Source organism: Lethenteron reissneri, unplaced genomic scaffold (assembly GCF_015708825.2).
Source record: "Lethenteron reissneri isolate LAM-NWPU_2019-01 unplaced genomic scaffold, ASM1570882v1 scaffold_1937, whole genome shotgun sequence".
Lineage (NCBI taxonomy): Eukaryota > Metazoa > Chordata > Hyperoartia > Petromyzontiformes > Petromyzontidae > Lethenteron > Lethenteron reissneri.
Genome location: NW_026891704.1, coordinates 286,985 through 309,827, shown reverse-complemented (window position 1 = coordinate 309,827; position 22,843 = coordinate 286,985). Strand labels below are relative to the sequence as shown.

General features: G+C 49.4%; 1 protein-coding gene across 2 annotated transcripts in view; it reads right to left on the bottom strand.

The window, feature by feature from the left end:
* The window catches only part of LOC133339617 (GRB2-associated-binding protein 2-like), a 45,692-nt gene extending 22,849 nt beyond the window's left edge, over nucleotides 1-22,843 (bottom strand). The window contains exons 1-5 of one of the 2 annotated variants that reach the window (XR_009754753.1): nucleotides 22,491-22,843; nucleotides 14,508-14,741; nucleotides 10,380-10,560; nucleotides 3,869-4,178; nucleotides 1,530-1,656 (exon numbers count right to left, since the gene is read on the bottom strand). Coding sequence is in view for 1 of the 2 variants with exons in the window: in XM_061547748.1 (XP_061403732.1) it covers nucleotides 1,530-1,610 (81 nt within the window). In the remaining variant the exon portion in view is untranslated. Of the gene's footprint in view, nucleotides 1-1,529; nucleotides 1,657-3,868; nucleotides 4,179-10,379; nucleotides 10,561-14,507; nucleotides 14,742-22,490 lie in introns of those variants that run through there. The other variant, XM_061547748.1, reaches the window with a different exon arrangement.

Sequence of the window (22,843 nt, the reverse complement as noted above, 5' to 3'; positions counted from 1 at the left end):
GGTGGTGTGGGGTGTGTGGGGTGGTGTGGGGTGGTGTGGGGTGGTGTGGGGTGGGGTGGGGTGGCGTGGTGTGGGGTGGCGTAGGGTGGCATGGGGTGGGGGTGGTGTAGGGTGGGGTGGTGTGGGGTGGTGTGGGGTGGGGTGGGGTGGCGTGGGGTGGCATGGGGTGGGGGTGGTGTAGGGTGGGGTGGTGTGGGGTGGTGTGGCGTGGAGTGGCGTGGGGTGGCGTGGGGTGGCGTGGGGTGGCGTGGGGTGGCGTGGGGTGGGGGTGGTGTGGGGTGGTGTAGGGTGGGGTGGTGTGGGGTGGGGTGGGGTGGGGTGGGGTGGCGTGGTGTGGGGGTGGCGTGGGGTGGCATGGGGGTGGGGGTGGTGTAGGGTGGGGTGGTGTGGGGTGGGGTGGCGTGGGGTGGCGTGGGGTGGCGTGGGGTGGCGTGGGTGAGGGTGGGTGTGGGGTGCTGTAGGGTGGGGTGGTGTGGGGTGGGGTGGCGTGGGGTGGGGTGGCGTGGGGTGGCGTGGGGTGGGGGTGGTGTAGGGTGGGGTGGTGTGGGTGGGGTGGCGTGGGGTGGGGTGGGGGTGGTGTAGTGTGGGGTGGTGTAGGGTGGGGTGGTGTGGGGTGGGGTGGGGTGGTGTGGGGTGGTGTGGCGTGGGGTGGCGTGGGGTGGCGTGGGGTGGCGTGGGGTGGCGTGGGGTGGCGTGGGGTGGCGTGGGGTGGGGGTGGTGTGGGGTGGTGTAGGGTGGGGTGGTGTGGGGTGGCGTGGTGTGGGGTGGCGTGGGGTGGCGTGGGGTGGGGGTGGTGTAGGGTGGGGTGGTGTGGGGTGGGGTGGCGTGGTGTGGGGTGGCGTGGGGTGGCGTGGGGTGGCGTAGGGTGGGGTGGTGTGGGGTGGGGTGGCGTGGGGTGGGGGTGGTGTGGCGTAGGGTGGCGTAGGGTGGCGTAGGGTGGGGTGGTGTGGGGTGGGGTGCGTGGGGTGGGGGGTGGTGTGGCGTAGGGTGGCGTAGGGTGGCGTAGGGTGGGGTGGTGTGGGGTGGGGTGGGGTGGTGGTGGGGTGGTGTGGGGTGGTGTGGTGTGGGGTGGCGTAGGGTGGCGTAGGGTGGCGTAGGGTGGCGTGGGGTGGCGTAGGGTGGGGTGGTGTGGGGTGGGGTGGGGTGGCGTGGTGTGGGGTGGCGTGGGGTGGCGTAGGGTGGCGTAGGGTGGGGTGGTGTGGGGTGGGGTGGCGTGGGGTGGGGGTGGTGTGGCGTAGGGTGGCGTAGGGTGGCGTAGGGTGGGGTGGCGTAGGGTGGTGTAGGGTGGGGTGGGGTGGCGTGGGGTGGCGTGGAATGGCGTAGGGTGGGGGTGGCGTAGGGTGGTGTAGGGTGGGGTGGTGTGGGGTGGGGGTGGTGTGGGGTGGGGTGGTGTGGGGTGGGGTGGTGTGGGTGGGGTGGGGTGGTGTGGGGTGGGGTGGTGTGGTGTGGGGTGGTGTGGGGTGGTGTAGAGTGGTGTAGGGTGGTGTGGGGTGGTGTGGGGGTGGGATGAGGGTGGCGTGAGGTCTCACCGTGTTACCGAGGGTCGTGCCCCCCCCTAGCGAGGGTGACGAGGAGAGGGGGGCGACACGCTGCTGTGTGGGCATTGACATGGTCCTGGGGGGTGAGGTACGTCACATCCTCACCCTCGCTGCCCCCCTACACACGCACACAGACACAGATAGACACACACACAGACACACACAGACACAGATAGACACACACAGACAGACATTTAGATACACACACAGACACACACAGACACACACAGATAGACACACACAGACACACACACACAGACACATAGATACACACACAGACACACACAGACAGACACATAGATACACATACAGACACATAGATATACACACAGACACACACAGACACACGTACACAGACACAGATAGACACACACAGACACACAGACAGACATTTAGATACACACACAGACACACACAGACATAGATAGACACACACATACACATACAGACACAGATAGACACACACAGACACACACAGACAGACACATAGATACACACACAGACACATAGATATCACACAGACACACACAGACACACGCACACAGACACAGATAGACACACACAGACACACACAGACAGACATTTAGATACACACACAGACACACACAGAGTTCTGCTTGCTGGGTTTCTTTTCCATCTCGGCCACCGCCACCGCTTTCCCGTAAAATCACCCCCCTCCTCCTCCCCCCGCCAGGGTGAGCGACACTTCCCCATTGAGAGCTTCCTCCAGACGAAGCCCCACAATGCACGTCACCTCGAGGGGTGCTCTGGGGAATCAAGCGGTGCACGTGACGGACCACGTGCTGCTGATCAAGTTTCATGTATTAGGTGTAGCCCTCTTCTTGGTTCTTTCGGTAAAGTCACGTAGAATGGAAGTAATACAATAATAAACATAAAACATAATAAAATAATTCTCACGACGTTTCGGCCACAACGCAAGCAGCCGTCCTCAGGTGAAGAATGAAACACCACCAAGCTTGGAGCGTACATTTAAGCTGGGTTGGAGGGGGGGGAGGTGGGAAGAAGAGCGCCTTGACAAAATAATTTGCATATCAAGAGGAATTCCTCCGCTCCAAGCTTGGTGGTGTTTCATTCTTCACCTGAGGATGGCTGCTTGCGTTGTGGCCGAAACGTCGTGAGAATTATTTTATTATGTTTTATTTTTATTATTTTATTACTTCCCTTCTACGTGACTTTACCGAAAGAACCAAGAAGATGAATCCCTGCAGTCACGAAAGCTTTAAATCGAAATTTAGGTGTAGCCCTGTGAGCCATTCGGCTCTTGAATCGGGTGCAACCGCAACAAACAGAAAACTAAAACATGAACAAGAAAAACATCTTGAAGTGAATATGTGACTGAGTGCAAACAGAAGATCCAAGAAAAGACAGCAAAATGTTGCAGAAAAAAGCACGTACACCAACGCTGTGTGCAAACATCCCAGTGGGATGCAAGTCAAACAACAACAACTACAACCACAAGACAACTTAGATTAAGGCCATCAGTCTAACTCTGTACTACAACAAACAAACATGGCCAAACCGAAAAACTTTTCAAAAATCACCAAAATAAAGCCATGAAAGCAATGAAACAGTGATCATAGGAACTGTGACCGAATTTTCACAATAAACGACGTGAACAACATGTACTACCAAACTCCGCAGCCATAGCTGGCTGCTTGAGTCACTCCACAACAGCAGGAGACATTGAATGACGAAACCGGTCATTGCCCTAGAAACGTTTGGGCAGTTCACCAACATTGGTTCAAGCAGAGCTTGGCTCTGCTGCTGATGATGACACACGGACTGTAACGCCCATCGTATAATAATAAGTATTATATATTGTTGTTATTATGGTATTAGCCAGGGCGGCTTGCCAATCTGTACCACGAACCTCTGTGACACAAAGGAGGCTGTCTTGCTCAGGTGTAGGCCAATCGGTTCCAAGGGCAATGCGTTAGAGGTCGCAAACGGGTTTTGTTTCCTTACCCGTACCCGGCCGCACCAGGGTGGCAAACGGGTACCCGTACACGTACCCGGCCGGGTACGGGTAGCCGGGTATCGGGTAGGGTACGGGTATCAGGTACCCGGTTGCGACCTCTGGTTAGCAGTGTCAATGATGGTGTTAATGATGGTGTTGATGATGTTGATGGTAATTATGCTTATGATGGTAATGTTAATGATGTTTATAATGATGGTGTTAATGACTGTGTTGATTAGAATGTTGATGGTGTTAATGATGGTGTTTATGTGAGCAATGTCCATGATGGTGGTGTTGATGGTGGTTGCGTTTACAACACCGCTCACAACAACAACGAAGACGATGACGTCACCTGGCTTCTGGGCGGGGCCCCCAGCGCACTGCTGGGCTGCGATTGGCTGCGCAGACGATGTGGGTGGAGCCTCTGCTCCGCCCCGTGCAATTGGTCGAGCGAGTGGGCGTGGCCCGGCGAGGGGTGTGGCCCGGCGAGGGGGCGTGGCCACCCGGCGAGGGGGCGTGGCTTCGGGCAGGGACCGGGAAAATGGCCGACGTGCTCCTGGTGATGGCGCCGGACCTGGGATGAGAGGAGCCTCCTGATTGGCCGGCGTTGGCGGAGTAGGACGGGCTTGGAGATTTGGATTGGTTGGCGGGGTGGGTGCCATCTGTGTGACGAACACAGACGAATTGTGACACACTGCGTACTAGCTAAACTATTAAACTGTTTTATTTGACCAGGTAAGATCCAGTAGTAGGTTTTTACCCTTTAAACTGGTACAAAAACTGACACCTTTATACAAGGCATCATGTTTGCAATACCACAACACAAGCAGTCAGAATGCAAACAAAAAGAAACAACTCTGATAATGATATGCACTGTTCTAGATTTGACAGACAACCATTACAGTTTTACCATGTCTAGTGGTGGTCTCCCTGTCACAGGTTGAGGTCACAAACCGCACCTCTCCATAACAAAGGCTCAGCCAAAGGCTCAGCCTTTGTTATGCAGTCTATTCTTAGTCTTAAGCCTCACCTTACCATATTAATAAAAAGTATGCGGCCCTTGCCCCACCACCTTCTCCAACCATTATATAAACGGAGTGGTAGCTCCTGAAATCTCTCATTTACTTGATACAGCTGTCGTGGCTGTGACGGTACCACCTGAAGACGGAAGCTTGTGTTGCCTCCGAAACGTCGTGATTTTTATTTTATTTACTTTTTAATGTTTTTACCTACGTCACTTTACCGAAAAAACCTAAGAATATAGATATGCACTGTCCTTGAAGTTGATTGGTCCACACCCGAGACAGCTTTTCTTAGAGCCTAGTCTCCATTGGTGTTGGACCAGATGACGCCAAAAGGCGTACAACTCAAAGACAGCGCACTATCAGAGTATTGAGAGCTCGGGGTAAGCATTTACACTATGAGACCTCCTTTACCAGTGCCAAAATATAGTAGTAGGTTTTTACCCTTTCAGCTGGTACAAAAACTGACACCTTTATACAAAATGATGCCACCAGTTTAAAGGGTAAAAACCTACTACTATATTTTGCCACTGGTAAAGGAGGTCTCACAGGTAAGATCCATTGAGCTTACAAGCGACTTGGCTACCACAAATGAACGTTCAACAAATGTATAGCGGCAATCAAATACTGTGAACGCGTGATGTTGATTCTCAATGTTGGGGGGGAAATCGGAGAACATGCAAACTCCAAGTATACAGCAGACATTAGGGTCGGGATCGAAACCACAATCTCCTGCATACGAGGCGAGGGGTATAACATCTCATCACAACCATAGCACCCCAGACACACAAGAGACACACAGAGAGACACAAAGAGAACACACAAACAACAAATATATACCCATTCACTAACTCACTCACCCATTAATTCACTAACTCACATACCCATTTACTAGCTCACTCACCCACTCATTCACTAACTAACTCACCCATTCATTCACTAACTCACTCACCCACTCATTCACTAACTCACTCACCCACTCATTCACTAACTCACCCACTCATTCACTAACTCACCCACTCCTTCACTAACTCAATCATTTAGTCATTCACTAACTCACCCACTCATTTACCAACTCACTCACTGACACATTTACTCACTCACTCACTCACCCACTCATTCACTAACTCACTCACCCATTCATTCACTAATTCACCCACTCATTCACCAATTCACTCACTGACACATTCACTCAATCAATCACTCACCTACTCACTGACCAACTCACTAACCAAATCACCCACCCATTGATTAACCCACTCACTCACCCACTCACTCACCCACTAACTCCTCCAAACCTCGCTGAGGTTATTGTGTTTTTGGCGATCCTCTTTACCTACGTGTGTACGTCCGGGCCACCAGTAGTGATAGAAATTATCTGAACCGATCCTGGCCCTCCTCTAGGTCGAATCAGCCTCGAATGAGTTCACGTGGTGCGTAGTAAACATCGCCACTGGGGATACAAAGGCGGTCAGGCAGGAATGGTGCTGGCCTTCGTACGTCCCCGCGAATCTAATTTTCTTCGACAGTCTGTTATGTTTGCTGTGGGGAGCAGTGGTTCAATGGTTATCACGCTGCGCTACGAACCTGGCGACCCGAGTTTGATTTCCGCTCAAGGACACCAACACCACCGGCAATTACTTAAACTGGTCCTGGGTATCCCCTAGGTCAACTCAGCCTCAAATGAGTAGCTGGTGTGGTGTGTGTAAAACATGGCCAATAGGGAGACAAAGGTGGTCGGGCGTGCGTGGCGCTGGCCATCCAACCCCCCTCGTGTGCCACCGTGCCGGCCTTCGTAGGCCTGCTGCTACTCGCCGCTAACAGTACTTGCTACACGGGGGGTCGGGGGGGGGGTCTTTGCATGTATCTGTGTGTGTGTGTGAGAAAGAGACTGTGGCTAATGTATAGGAGATTGCAAATCATGTTTCCAGGAATCCGAGTCTGCACTTAAAGGAAATGCCATGCGGTGGTTAGTGGTGAAATATTCTCTGCGTGTGGCTTCACAATAACGTGGCCCAAGTGGTCGGTGTTGTTGATGTTCAAATGGCAGATACCTTTTGCAAGGCATCAAGTACTGCATGGATCACACGTACTTGTGGCAAAACATGCAGACAAACATGCTCCGATAACATATATGCATCGTCTTAAACATGCAAACGAATATGCGATCATCAGCGCATGCTTCGTTTGCATATTTTTCCACAAGAGTACGTGTCGTTAATGCAGACGATGCTTTGCAAAAAAGGTATCTATTTGGCGTTTGAATATCTTAACACAATTCCTGTTTGATTGTCAGAAAGTGTAAACACTTAGTAAAAATTTACACTATGAGACCTCCTTTACCAGTGGCAAAATATAGTGATAGGTTTTTACCCTTTCAACTGGTACAAAAACTGACACCTTTATACAAGGCATCATGTTTGCAATAACCACAACACAAGCAGTCAAAATGCAAACAAAAATAAACAACTCTGATGATGATAATGATATGTACTGTCCTTGAAGTTGATTGGTCCACACCCGAGACATCGCTGAGTCTCTCTGGTGGATCCTGTCAACTTTCTGTACGACTGGGTGTGATATTCCTACCGCTATTGTTGCTTCTGCTGCTTGATGCCAATTGAGTGATTTGCGGGCAATTTTTCAGCATTGGGGCGGTTTGGCCGCAATACCAGTTCCTCTGTGGGTGTGGGTTTAGCTATGGGAGGAAACGCATGCAGATCTCAAACTCATACGAGCCTAAGCGTGCTTCAGACCCGGCCGATCCTATGCAGGCCCAACTACTAAATCCTCACACAGCACATCAAAGATGGCTTCTGACAGAAGTTGATCACCGGGTCCAGCGTTTGTTGAGTTATCTTGCTTACGGCACTGTTCAACACCACATATTGATCCAAAAACTGTACCTCCTAACTTGCGACCTAGATCTTCGCCAGACCATTCGTAGCCTCACTAAAGAACAGATGCCTCTATATGGAACTAAACGGGCAGAAAAGTAGATAGCGTTTCCAAAAGAATGGCTTACCACAAGGCAGTGTGCTCGCCTCACTTTCATTCAATATCTACACCAATGATCAGCCGCTTCCTGGTGAATGTCAGCGGTTCATCTATGCTGATGATCTCTGTTATCACCACACAGCAGAGACATTTCGAGGATACAGAGAAGAAGATCTCCGACCATCATCACCTAGCCAGTGAACTGGAACACGTACACCAAGCCCTCAAGATGAATGGATATTCAGACCACACAATCCGTAAAGCTATCACCCCAACCGTTGGGAAAGAACCATCTGAGGACCCAATCAAAACCATCCCCTTGCCATACATAGCAGAGGTCACCAAAATATTTCCAAAATCATGAGCAAACACAAGATGCAGGTTCGATTTAACACAGTACAGACAATTCGTGATCTGATCCCATCTGTGAAGGATGAGATCCCTGACATGCAATACCCCGGCGTCTACAAACTAGGCTGTGTCTGCGGCAGTAGTTACATTGGGGAAACTAAGCGACATGTCTCGGACCGTGTTCGTGAACACAAGGCAGATCTGAAACACGGTAGGACCAATACCTCGGCTGTGGCTGATCATTGTTTTAATGCGGTGGGCTCACACGAAATTGATTTCTCTAAGACAAATTTACTTTGCAAGCCCACTGGCTATCAACAAAGATTTGTTCATGAAGCCATCCATATATACAGACACAATTTCAACCGAGAGGATGGGTACAAACTCAGCAATCACTGGAAGGACGTCAACAATAAGTTTAAGTCATAACTGGCTGTGATGTTTCATTTCAGCACTCTCTGAGGCTCACCAGTTTTTGAATCCTTCACATTAACATAACCTTCAACACTCATGCTGCCCCGGGTCTTTTGTGCCCCCCCCCACCCACTCTGTTCTGACACTTGGGCTACGCCCATCTTAAACCTTTATAAACAGTTTGACTTTAGAGGCTTACCCCATTTTGTCTTCACCTGATGACGATTGCTTGCGTTGCGATCGAAACGTCGTAGTTTTTGGTCGTAGTTTTTTTTACCTATCTACATGACTTTACCGAAAGACTCAAAGAATACAATGTGTGCTTGTCAGGTGAAGCAAACCGTGGATCATCTCCTGAAGATGCCCTGCAGCAACCGCAATACACTTCCTCAAGATTTGGCAATGCCAAACACCAGAAGTCTGTGCAGAATATTGGGAAATACAATAGAGGTTGGACAAGAGAAACGATGAAGAAGTGGAGTGCAGTGCTAACCACACACATGCAATCACCCATGCACTCAACAACAACAGCAGCCATCCGTTACTAAGTGATGGTGATGTCACCATGATGCTTGCGCCAGGCTAGCTGCACTTTGAGGCCATGTGAAATGTCGAGGGCTCTCTGCTGACAGAAGGTCACGGAAGAGACCCAGGTGTCATGGGTTGACTGACTGAGATGCCTGGAAGATGCACCACCTGTGGCCCCTACTGTGCCAACTTGCTGCGTTTTAGCTGCCTGGCGCTCCACTCGTTGTGAGCGTCGCTCCTCCGCCCTCCTCTGCTGGAGGGCGACTGCCTTCAACTGCCCAGTAGCGTCCTTCACGAGCCTCCTCCTCCACAGAGGCCGATATTGAAACTGCTGGTACCGGTCATCGGCAAGTCCACTCAGCTCCACATCCTCCTGTACCATATCAGTTAATCTCTTCTCCAGCCCGTGTCGTGCCCATATAGCCTCCTCTATCCAGCCAACCAAAAGCTGTTTGGGCATGCAGTGGCTGGGCATGCAGTGGCTGGGCATGCAGTGGCTGGGCATGCAGGCTACGTTACCCATCCAACACAGCATCACCTGCCGGAGGAGCTCACTGATGGAACTGTGTCTAGATCTTTCAAGGATCTGTGAACTCCTCCCACAATCCAGCCTGGTTTAACCCAGGATGGATCGTAGGCAAGCCAGCCTGAATGTTTCTAACCGGCACCGATGTTCCATTACAGGGGTTCACGTTTCGCAAGCATAGAGAAGGAGGGCATGACTGTGGCCGAGAAGACCCGAAGCTTTGTGTGGAGCAACAGACCAGGTAGCTTCCACACATAGTAGCAGTAGTGGAGAGACAGGGAGATAACCGGCTCTCTCACCAGGCACAGCCGGTAATGATCACAGCAGCAGTAGCGCAGAGACAGGGAGGTCACGAGCCCTCTCACTGGTCACAGCCGGTAGTGATCACAGCAGCAGTAGTGGAGAGACAGGGAGGTCACGATCTCTCTCACCAGACACAGCCGGTAGTGATCACAGCAGCAGTAGTGGAGAGACAGGGAGGTCACGGGCCCTCTCACCAGACACAGCCGGTAGTGATCACAGCAGCAGTAGTGGAGAGACAGGGAGGTCACGGGCCCTCTCACCAGACACAGCCGGTAGTGATCACAGCAGCAGTAGTGGAGAGACAGGGAGGTCACGGGCCCTCTCACCAGACACAGCCGGTAGTGATCACAGCAGCAGTAGTGGAGAGACAGGGAGGTCACGGGCCCTCTCACCAGACACAGCCGGTAGTGATCACAGCAGCAGTAGTGGAGAGACAGGGAGGTCACGATCTGTCTCACCGGACACAGCCGGTAGTGATCACAGCAGCCGTAGCAGAGAAACAGGAAGGTCACCAGCTGTCTCAATAGACACAGCCGGTAGTGATCACAGCAGCAGTAGCGGAGAGACAGGGAGGTCACCAGCTGTCTCACCAGACACAGCCGGTAATGATCACAGCAGCAGTAGCGGAGAGACAGGGAGGTCACCAGCTGTCTCACCAGACACAGCCGGTAATGATCACAGCAGCAGTAGTGGAGAGACAGGGAGGTCACGGGCTCTCTCACCGTGTTGCCCACACAGCTGACGCAGCGCCTTGACCCACGCGTGCATCTCGTGTGCCGAGTCGGCCTCCAGCACGTATGCGCGCTCCGGCGTGCGCAGCCCGAACACGTAGCCCAGGGACGAGGGTGGATCAGCCGCGGTGCCGCCACTCCTCTCGTGGTTCTCCAACCCCTTCTCATCCTCCTGCGATGGAGTCGGAGTCGGCGTTTAGACTCTGAACGAACTTTAGATTTGAAGCTTTCGTGACTGCAAGGATTCATATGCTTAGGTTTTTTTTTCGGTAAAGTTACGTGGGTAATTTTTTTAATTAAAATTAATAAAAGTCAAATAAAAATAAAATAAAAATCACGACGTTTCGGAGGCAACACAAGCTTCCGTCTTCAGGTGGAACAGTCACAGCACGACTGCTGTATCAAGTGAAAGAAATTCCAAGAAAACCGTCCTTGTATATATACTGGTTGAGGGTGGGAGGCCCCTTATTTTATTTTTATTTTACTTTTATAAATTTAAATTTTTTACCTCCGTGACTTTACCGAAAAAAACCTAAGAATATGAATATCTGAACGAACTATTAAACTATTTTGTTCGTACCAGCTGTAAAGCCTCACTGAGGTGTGTAGCTCTGCTATCACGCTTTTATTTAACTCACTCTGTCTGTTGCCGTACCCTCAAATCTTGTAACTCAATTTGTACCCACTTCCCAATGTGGTATCGACTGCAAACTTGGTATACTTGTGTCATACTGATGACAACACTATATTCTATCATTAAAAATAAAAAATCGATTTTTTTAAACAACCTTTTTTACATGTTATGTTTCGGCTTGGGTCTAACTGTCCACGCTCGACTGACGTTGGCTGTAAATCACGACGGTCCTCCTTGCGTCGTGGCAAGCCTCGGGGCCACTTCCTGGAGTCGTGGAGTTCTGCCATTACTCGTACGGTACATTTCATTAATATTCTTAGGTTTTTTTCGGTAAAGTCACGTAGGTAGATACAGCAGTCGTGCTGTGACGGTTCCACCTGAAGACGGAAGCTTGTGTTGCCTCCGAAACGTCGTGATTTTTATTTTATTTTATTTAACTTTCATTAAATTTACTTTTTTACCTACGTGACTTTACCGATAAAACCTAAGAATATGAATCCTTGCAGTCACGAAAGCTTAAAATCTAGACATTTCATTAAAGCGTGTTTTTAAATATTACTTATTAAGAAGCGACTTCCATGGCCATCGCGTAACGATAGCTCAACGAAGTTGTCTTATCGTCCTCGTGTGGGAATGTACAACAACAACAGCAGCAGCAGCAGCCAAATGCTCTGAACGCCGTGGTGACGTTGATTCTAAATGTGGAGGGGAAAACCGGAGGACTCGGAGAAAAATCCACACGACCACAGGGAGAGAGAGAGACATGCGAACTCCACATATACAGCAGCAGGCGGCAGGGTTGGGATTGAACCCATGAACCCCTGTATACCATTTCGATGTAAAGCTTCTTTCGTGACTGCAGGGATTCATCTTCTTGGTTCTTTCGGTAAAGTCATCTCGTAGAATGGAAATAATTAAAAAATAATAATAAAACAAAATAAAATAATTCTCACGACGTTTCGGCCACAACGCAAGCAGCCGTCCTCAGGTGAAGAACAGGTCTGTCGAGAAGACAGAGTCTGAATGACAACCCCAGGCTTGGAGCGTCTTTTTTAAGCTGGGTTGGAGGGGGGAGAGCGCCTTGACAAAATAATTTGCATATCAAGAGGAATTTTGTATACCAGGCGATGATGATGCCGTGTGTGATGACGCTGCGAGTGATGATGTTGTGTGATCGTGGTGTGAGTGATGACGATGTGAGTGATGATGCTATTTCATAAGTGCGGTACGTACGTAAGCGCGGACGTTCGTACGTGCGAGGGTTTGTAAGTGTGCACGTTTGTAAGTACGTGGACTGCCTGTAAATCTCGACAAGATACGGTAAAACCTTGGATTGCGAGTAACTTGGTCTGCGAGTGTTTTGCAAGACGACCCAAATTTTTACTAATTATTAATTTGATAAACCGGCGAGGGTCTTGCAATACGAGCAGCACGTGCATACGCTTTGTCTGCCGTGCGTCACGTGATCACAACTGACATACGAGCGCTTTGATCTACGAGTGCTTTGATCTACGAGTGCTTTGATCTACGAGTGTTTTGATCTACGAGTGCTTTGATCTACGAGTGTTTTAATCTACGAGTGTTTTGATCTACGAGTGCTTTGATCTACGAGTGCTTTGATATACGAGCGTTCTGATCTACGAGTGCTTTGATCTACGAGTGTTTTGATCTACGAGTGCTTTGATCTACGAGTGCTTTGATCTACGAGTGCTTTGATATACCAGTGTTTTGATCTACGAGTGTTTTGATCTACGAGTGCTTTGATCTACGAGTGTTTGATCTACGAGTGCTTTGATCTACGAGTGCTTTGATCTACGAGTGCTTTGATATACGAGTGTTTTGATCTACGAGTGCTTTGATCTACGAGTGCTTTGATCTACGAGCGCTTTGATCTACGAGCGCTTTGATCTACGAGCGTTTTGATCTACGAGTGCTTTGATCTACGAGTGCTTTGATATACGAGTGCTTTGATATACGAGTGCTTTGATCTACGAGTGCTTTGATCTACGAGTGCTTTGATATACGAGTGCTTTGATCTACGACCGCTTTGATCTACGAGTGCTTTGATCTACGAGTGTTTTGATCTACGAGTGTTTTTATCTACGAGTGTTTTGATCTACGAGTGCTTTGATCTACGAGTGCTTTGATCTACGAGTGCTTTGATCTACGAGTGTTTTGATCTACGAGTGTTTTGATCTACGAGTGTTTTGATCTACGAGTGCTTTGATCTACGAGTGCTTTGATCTACGAGTGCTTTGATCTACGAGTGTTTTGATCTACGAGTGTTTTGATCTACAGGTGCTTTGATCTACGAGTGCTTTGCTCTACGATTGCTTTGATCTACGAGTGTTTTGATCTACGACCGCTTTGATCTACGAGTGCTTTGATATACGCGTGTTTTGATCTACGAGTGTTTTCATCTACGAGTGCTTTGATCTACGAGTGCTTTGATCTACGAGTGCTTTAATCTACGAGTGTTTTGATCTACGAGTGTTTTGATCTACGAGTGCTTTGATCTACGAGTGCTTTGATCTACGAGTGCTTTGATCTACGAGTGTTTTGATCTACGAGTGCTTTGATCTACGAGTGCTTTGATCTACGAGTGTTTTGATCTACGAGTGTTTTGATCTACGAGTGTTTTGATCTACGAGTGCTTTGATCTACAAGTGTTTTGATCTACGAGTGCTTTGATCTACGAGCGCTTTGATCTACGAGCGCTTTGATCTACGAGTGTTTTGATCTACGAGTGTTTTGATCTACGAGTGCTTTGATCTACGAGTGCTTTGATCTACGAGCGCTTTGATCTACGAGTGCTTTGATCTACGAGTGCTTTGATATACGAGTTCTTTGATCTACGAGTGCTTTGATCTACGAGTGCTTTGATCTACGAGTGCTTTGATCTAAGAGTGCTTTGATCTACGAGTGCTTTGATCTACGAGTGCTTTGATCTACGAGTGCTTTGATCTACGAGTGCTTTGATCTACGAGTTCTTTGATCTATGAGTTCTTTGATATACGAGTGCTTTGATCTACGAGTGCTTTGATATACGAGTGTTTTGATCTACGGGTGCTTTGATCTACGAGTGCTTTGATATACGAGTGCTTTGATCTACGAGTGCTTTGATCTACGAGTGCTTTGATCTACGAGTGCTTTGATCTACGAGTGCTTTGATCCACGAGTCCTTTGATCTACGAGTGCTTTGATATACGAGTTCTTTGATCTACGAGTGCTTTGATATACTAGTGCTTTGATCTACGAGTGCTTTGATCTACGAGTGCTTTGATATACGAGTGCTTTGATCTACGAGTGCTTTGATCTACGCGTGCTTTGGTCTACGAGTGCTTTGATCTACGAGTGCTTTGATCTACGAGTGCTTTGATCTACGAGTGCTTTGGATGACAAACACGTTTCCGGTACGGATTCTGCTCGCAATCCAAGGTTTCACTGCATTTAACAAAGTTGAGTTTAAGACCAACACCACCCACCGGACTCGCCTGGGACGTGGCAGAGACGGCGCTGCCCCCCCCAACTCCCGCTCGGCGGGGGGCCTGTTGGGGGGCCTGTTGGGGGGCCCGCTGGGGGGCCCAGGCTAGGGCTGAGCACTGCCGCAGGGGGATGCAGCGCAGGGGGCAGCGAGCGCGGGGCCCCTTAAAGTACTCGAGTCGGTCCGAGTCGCCAGTCAGACGGCCGCTCTTCAGCACGAACCAACGGCGCTTCCACTGCCACACGCACAGAGACAGGCACAGAGTCAAACTCACACACACACACAGACACACACAGACTCAATCTCACACACACACACACAGAGACACACAGACACACACACAGACACACACACACATAGACACACACAGACTCAAACTCACACACACACAGACACACACACAGACACACACACAGACACACACAGACACACACAGACTCTCACACACACACAGACACACACAGACTCAATCTCACACACAGACACACACACACACAGACACACACAGACTCTCACACACACACAGACACACACAGAGACACAGAGACACACACAGACACACACACAGACTCAATCTCTCTCACACACACAGACACACACAGACACACACAGACTCTCACACACACACAGACACACACACAGAGACACACAGACACACACAGACTCAATCTCACACACACACACAGACACACAGACTCTCTCACACACACAGCCACACACACAGAGACACAGAGACACACACAGACTCAATCTCTCTCACACACACAGACACACACAGACACACACAGACTCTCACACACACACAGACACACACACAGAGACACACAGACACACACAGACTCAATCTCACACACACACACAGACACACAGACTCAATCTCTCACACACACACAGAGACATCGGTTCCCCATGTAGCCTTCAACGGAGCGTCTGGGCAAGTGCTGCTAGTAGCGCGTAGCACCTAACACAGACTCATAGATACACACAGACTCGGACATGCATAGACACAGACTCACACACAGACTCATAGATAGACACAGACTCATAGATAGACACAGACTCTCACACACACAGACTCATAGATAGACACAGACTCATAGATAGACACAGACTCACACACACACAGACTCATAGATACACACAGACTCGGACATGCATAGACACAGACTCACACACACACAGACTCATAGATAGACACAGACTCATAGATAGACACAGACTCACACACACACAGACTCATAGATAGACACAGACTCTCACACACAGACTCATAGATAGACACAGACTCATAGATAGACACAGACTCGGACAAGCATAGACACAGACTCATAGATAGACACAGACTCGGACATGCATAGACACAGACTCACACACACACAGACTCATAGATACACACAGACTCATAGATAGACACAGACTCATAGATAGACACAGACTCATAGATAGACACAGACTCACACACACACAGACTCATAGATACACACAGACTCGGACATGCATAGACACAGACTCACACACACACAGACTCATAGATAGACACAGACTCATAGATAGACACAGACTCACACACACACAGACTCATAGATAGACACAGACTCTCACACACAGACTCATAGATAGACACAGACTCATAGATAGACACAGACTCGGACAAGCATAGACACAGACTCATAGATAGACACAGACTCGGACATGCATAGACACAGACTCACACACACACAGACTCATAGATACACACAGACTCATAGATAGACACAGACTCATAGATAGACACAGACTCATAGATAGACACAGACTCACACACACACAGACTCATAGATACACACAGACTCGGACATGCATAGACACAGACTCACACACACACAGACTCATAGATAGACACAGACTCATAGATAGACACAGACTCACACACACACAGACACATAGATACACACAGACTCTCACACACAGACTCATAGATAGACACAGACTCATAGATAGACACAGACTCGGACAAGCATAGACACAGACTCATAGATAGACACAGACTCGGACATGCATAGACACAGACTCACACACACACAGACTCATAGATACACACAGACTCATAGATAGACACAGACTCATAGATAGACACAGACTCATAGATAGACACAGACTCACACACACACAGACTCATAGATAGACACAGACTCGGACATGCATAGACACAGACTCACTCACACACAGACTCATAGATAGACACAGACTCGCACACAAAAACAACAACCTCAACCACCATAACAGAACAGACAAAGATCCCCCGTGTAGCCTTAACAGACTGTTGGGGCAAGTGCTGTTAGCGAGTAGCAGCACCTGTGAAGACCGGCACTGTGGCACACGAGGGGGTGGGTGGCCAGCACCACGCCCGGCCGCCTTTGTCTCCCCAGTACACATCGCACCAGGTACTAAGCTCAGGCTGAGCCTAGTGGAGGTCCAGACCGGTTCAGATCATCGCCACCGGGATCGTGGTGCAGCCCGTTGACCCGCTGTGCCACTTTGTAGGAAAACCAGCAGTTCCTGAGGAACTGCACTGCGGCCATCTTGTTCTAAAGTCTCCACCGATGAAATGCCCAAATGCTACCGACAGCTGTGGGAGAGAAACAACCACTGGCTGTTCTAGGTTCTTTCGGTGAAGTCACGTAGAAGGGAAATCATAAAATAATAAAAATGAAACATAATAAAATACAATTATCACGACGTTTCGGCCACAACGCAAGCAGCCGTCCTCAGGTGAAGAACAGGTCTGTCAGAAAGACAGCGTCTGAATGAACACCACCAAGCTTGGAGCGTATATTTAAGCTGGGTTGGAGGGGGAAGAGCGCCTTGACAAAGGAATTTGCATATCAAGAGGACAGCCCTGTTCTTCACCTGAGGACGGCTGCTTGCGTTGTCGCCGAAACGTCGTGAGAATTGTATTTTATTATATTGAATTTTTATTATTTTATTATTTCCCTTCTACGTGACTTTACCGAAAGAACCAAGAAGATGAATCCCTGCCGCAGTCACGAAAGCTTTACATCGAAATTTAACCGTTGGCTGATTTCTACCCTCATTAGGGCCTCATCGCTACAGAAACAGCCACCGACGCGTTCGCAGCGTGTTTGGAGATTTGTGCTTCGGATCCAGTGGGCCGCCCCGGTTAATGCCGCACGTTTCAATGCCACAACACCCCGATTTACTCCCGCCCGCTGGATGTACTCTCGCCACAACGTACTCAACGTGGTGATACGTCGCTTTGCCAGAGTTCTATGTATCACCACCCCCATCGATACTCGGGAGGAATCTCGTCGACTGCCCCGGGCCCCCGAGCGGAGCGCCCGAGATGATGTTTTTATTTATCTTATCGATCGCAGGGAGCGCGGCGGCGCGTCGGCTTCCAGGAATCGGCTGCGGAAACTCTCTCTGACGTCACCGCGGCAGAAACACCGAGTCACAACCACCACCAACCAACCAACCACCACCACAGACAAAGGTCCCCCGTGTAGCCTTGAACAGAACGTCGGGGCAAGTGCTGTTCGTAGCGAGTAGCAGCGCATAGGCGCTGGTACCAGTGGCGATGTTTACTACACACCGCACGAGGTACTCATTTGAGTCTGAGTCGACCTAGGGGAGGCCCAGGACCCATTCAGATAGTCGTCACTTGTGTTGGTGGCCGTGAGTGGGAATTGAACTGGGGTCGCCAGTTTTGTAGCGTGGCGCGTCAACCACTGTGCCACCGCTCCCCACCACCACCACCACCATCATGACGAGAGACCGGCAGAAACCGACCAAGTGGCATGACCACCCCACCTCCACCCTCCACTGTTGTGTCAGGCGAGGTAGACTCCCAAGGCCACGCAAAGTGTCAAAGGCTCTCTGCTGACAGGAGGTCACCGGACAGACCCAGGTGCCATGGGGTTGACTCAGACGACTGGCAGACGCACCACCTGTGCCCCTACTGTGCTTTAGCCACCCCAGCGCTCCGATTGTTGTTGTGAGTGTCGCTCCTATGCCCTCCGTTGTTGCTGGAGGGCGACTGCCTCCAACTCCCCAGTAGTGTCCTTCACGAGCCTCCTCCACAGAGGCCGATCTTGACGCTGCTGGCTCTATCCATTAGCCCCCTCTATCTGGCCAAACAGAAGTTGCTTGGGCATGCGGGCTACGTGACCCAGCCAATGCAGCCTCCCCTGCCACTGGTTCTTCACGTTCTGTAGATGTAGATGCCACTGGTTCTTCATGTTCTGTAGATGTAGATGCCACTGGTTCTTCATGTTCTGCAGATGTAGATGCCACTGGTTCTTCATGTTCTGTAGATGTACATGCCACTGGTTCTTCACGTTCTGTAGATGTAGATGCCACTGGTTCTTCATGTTCTGTAGATGTAGATGCCACTGGTTCTTCATGTTCTGCAGATGTAGATGCCACTGGTTCTTCGCGTTCTGCAGATGTAGATGCCACTGGTTCTTCACGTTCTGCAGATGTAGATGCCACTGGTTCTTCATGTTCTGGAGATGTAGATGCCACTGGTTCTTCACGTTCTGCAGATGTAGATGCCACTGGTTCTTCATGTTCTGCAGATGTAGATGCCACTGGTTCTCCATGATCTGCAGATGTAGATGCCACTGGTTCGTGTTCTGCAGATGTAGATGCCACTGGTTTTTCGTGTTCTGTAGATGTAGATGCCACTGGTTCTTCATGTTTTGCAGATGTAGATGCCACTGGTTCTTCACGTTCTGGAGATGTAGATGCCACTGGTTCTTCGTGTTCTGCATTGAAGGCTGCTGCGTCGGGTGTCACTGCACCTCGACTGGAGAATCATCCGAATCAGAATCGTCATTTAGACTGCAGGAGAAATCTGACAAGGATACAAAGCTCCATTTTCCACAGGATGTCCAGTTGAATTCGATACCCGGAGTTCCAGTGTAACTAACTTGGGAATGATTACCATCGGTTTAATGGTTATAAATAAACACGCTGAAATGACTTGTTAAATAAGATGTGTATCTATAGCTATGGGACCTTTGTGCCAGAATCCAAGATGATGAAAAAATATGAATAGGCTTTAGCCTTTTTGGCAATAAAGCAGTTTCAAAGACAATGTATACATTGACAGAGCATGTTTACACCATTAAATGCTTACCCCGAGCTCTCATACTCTGATTGTGCATTGTCTTTGAGTTGTGCGCCTTTTGGCGTAATCTGGTCCAACCCATGTGAGACTAGGCTCTAAGGAAAGCTGTCTCGGGTGTGGACCAATCAACTTCAAGGACAGTGCATACATTATCAGAGTTGTGTTTTTTGTTTGCATTATGACTGCAGGTATTGTGGTCTATGCAAACATGACTCCTTGTAAAAAAAAACAATTATCAGAGCATGTTGATTTGCACGTTTTTCCACAAGCATGTGTGTTTTATGCAGAATTGATGCCTTGCAAAAATGTATCTATTTGGTGTTTGACCATCTTAACACAACTCCTGTTTCAGCGCCAGAAAGGGTTAAACCTATTCTTGTTTTTCATTAATTGTATCTATCCCCGGCACTATATAAATAAGAATAACATGACATTTCTTCACTATGTTTGCGTGATTAATGTCTGTTTTTATCTGTTTATGTTAATACTGTAGAGTATGACATTAACTTAAATATAATTTGTCTTTGTTGACAATGTGAATGCTAAGTTATGAAGTGTTTATAGTATGAAATGGTAAGTTACAAAGGCTGGCATTGCAATAGTGTTAATGGTATAAGTTATTCACGATACAAAGTTTCAATATACGAACAAAGCTCCAGGAACGTATCTGCTGCGTATATGGAGGTATTACTTCTTGTTGTCTTCGTTGACAATGTGAATGGTGAGTTACAACGTGTTCATAGTGTGAAATGGTAAGTTACAAAGGCTGGGAACACATCCGCACAGTGCTAATGGTATAAGTTATACACGATACGAAGTTTCGAACGAAGCTCTAGGAACACATCTGCTTAGTATATCGAGGTTTTACTGTGAACCTATTACTTTTGAGCCTCCAACTCCTTCCCAGAGTGATCACCAGATCATCAGCTTACATAACACTTACATAACACGCACCCAGGCGTCCATCAGCCTCCCATTGTATCTGGACCCGATGGAGATTCCTCCGGCACAGCCATGGAGGGCTTCTAAAACTCAGTGGTCGAAGATGATGTTCAATAAATGTGGGGGCCAGGGAATGGAACAGGGAATGTAACCTACTCCCGGCCACGTAGCTTTACCCAGGGGCCTGCCCACCACCATGAAGGCCCTTAACGATTGTGAGCAGAGAGTCAGGGACTCCGAAAGCGCGAGGAATATCCCAAAAGACAGGTCCTATTGATGGTATTATAGCAGAGGTCGCAAACGGGTTTTGATTCCTTACCCGTAACCGTACCCGGCCGCACCAGGGTCGCAAACGGGTAGCCGTACCCGTACCCGGCCGTACCCTACCCGTACCCAGCTGGGTACGGGTAGGGTACGGGTATCGGGTACCCGATTGCGACCTCTGGGATGAAGCCATGTTGCAGGCGCGGGTGGGTTGATTCTAGGAACTTGAATTGTGAGAAGAGACAAGACGTTGGGAAATGAGTGACAAACAGTTACTCACCAGTGACTCACGGCCTACCCGTACCCGTACCCGGCCGCACCAGGGTAGCCGGGTATCGGGTAGGGTACAGGTATCGGGTAGGGTACGGGTATCGGGTACCCGGTTGCGACCTCTGATTGTAGGCGCTGGGCAGGTCAATAAAGCAGAGATGTAGGTCCCGTTGGCATTTCAAAACACACACGCTCTTGGCCACGCACGTAAACATGCCCGGGGCAGCCGCAAGACCACACACAGAAGTTATTTATGAGTCAAGAGTGAAATTTTGCCGAAACTACAAAATAAATGGACAACAATCCACAGTGCGTGTTGCACTGTGGATGTTGACAGGGCTGTTGAGGCCAGTGACGTTAGTGAGTAGACGCATAGACACACTTAGACAAAGACACGCATAGACACAGACTCACTCACAAAGACACACAGACACCACACCAACGCAACAACAAAGACAGGCATAGACACAGACTCACTCACAAAGACGCACAGACACCACACCAACACAACAACAAAGACAGGCATAGACACAGACTCACTCACAAAGACACACAGACACCACACCAACGCAACAACAAAGACAGGCATAGACACAGACTCACTCACAAAGACGCACAGACACCACACCAACACAACAACAAAGACAGGCATAGACACAGACTCACTCACAAAGACGCACAGACACCACACCAACACAACAACAACAGTCCGAGACCACAACAAGACAACAACAACAGTGCCAAACCCCACATCAAGACAACAACAACAACAGTCCCAGACCACACCACACCAACACAACAACAGTCTTAGACCCCACACCAAGACAACAACAACAACAACAGACCCAGACCATAATCACTACACTATACACTACACTACACACTAGACGATGCACTACACTATACACTACACTATACACTACACTATAGACTACACTATACACTACACCACTATACACTACACACTACACTACACACTACACATTAGTGCTGTACTAGTAAATGCGGGTTCGAGGCGACGTGAATGCGGGTTTCAGGCGACGTAAATGTAGGTTTGAAGCGACGTGAATGCGGGTTTCAGGCGACGTGAATGCGGGTTTGAAGCGACGTGAATGCGAGTTTCAGGCGACGTGAATGCGAGTTTGAAGCGACGTAAATGTGGGTTTGAAGCGACGTGAATGTGGGTTTCAGGCGACGTGAATGCGGGTTTCAGGCGACGTGAATGCGGGTTTGAAGCGACGTGAATGTGGGTTTCAGGCGACGTGAATGCGGGTTTCAGGCGACGTGAATGCGGGTTTGAAGCGACGTGAATGTGGGTTTCAGGCGACGTGAATGCGGGTTTCAGGCGACGTGAATGCGGGTCGTGGTGTCACTCACGGCGCGGCAGAGTTTCTTCTCGGAGGGAGATTTGCGTAGCCAGCCGCTCATCAACTCGTCACTCATCGTGATGCTGCTGCTGCTGCTGGTGGAGACACGGGGAGACAGGGAGACACAGGGAGATACAGGGAGACACGGGGAGACAGAGAGCCCGTGTGAGACACAGGGAGACACAGGCAGACAGGGAGACAGAGCCCGTGTGAGACACAGGGAGATACAGGGAGACACGGGGAGACAGAGAGCCCGTGTGAGACACAGGGAGACACAGGCAGACAGGGAGACAGAGCCCGTGTGAGACACAGGGAGACACAGGCAGACAGTGAGACAGAGCCCGTGTGAGACACAGGGAGACA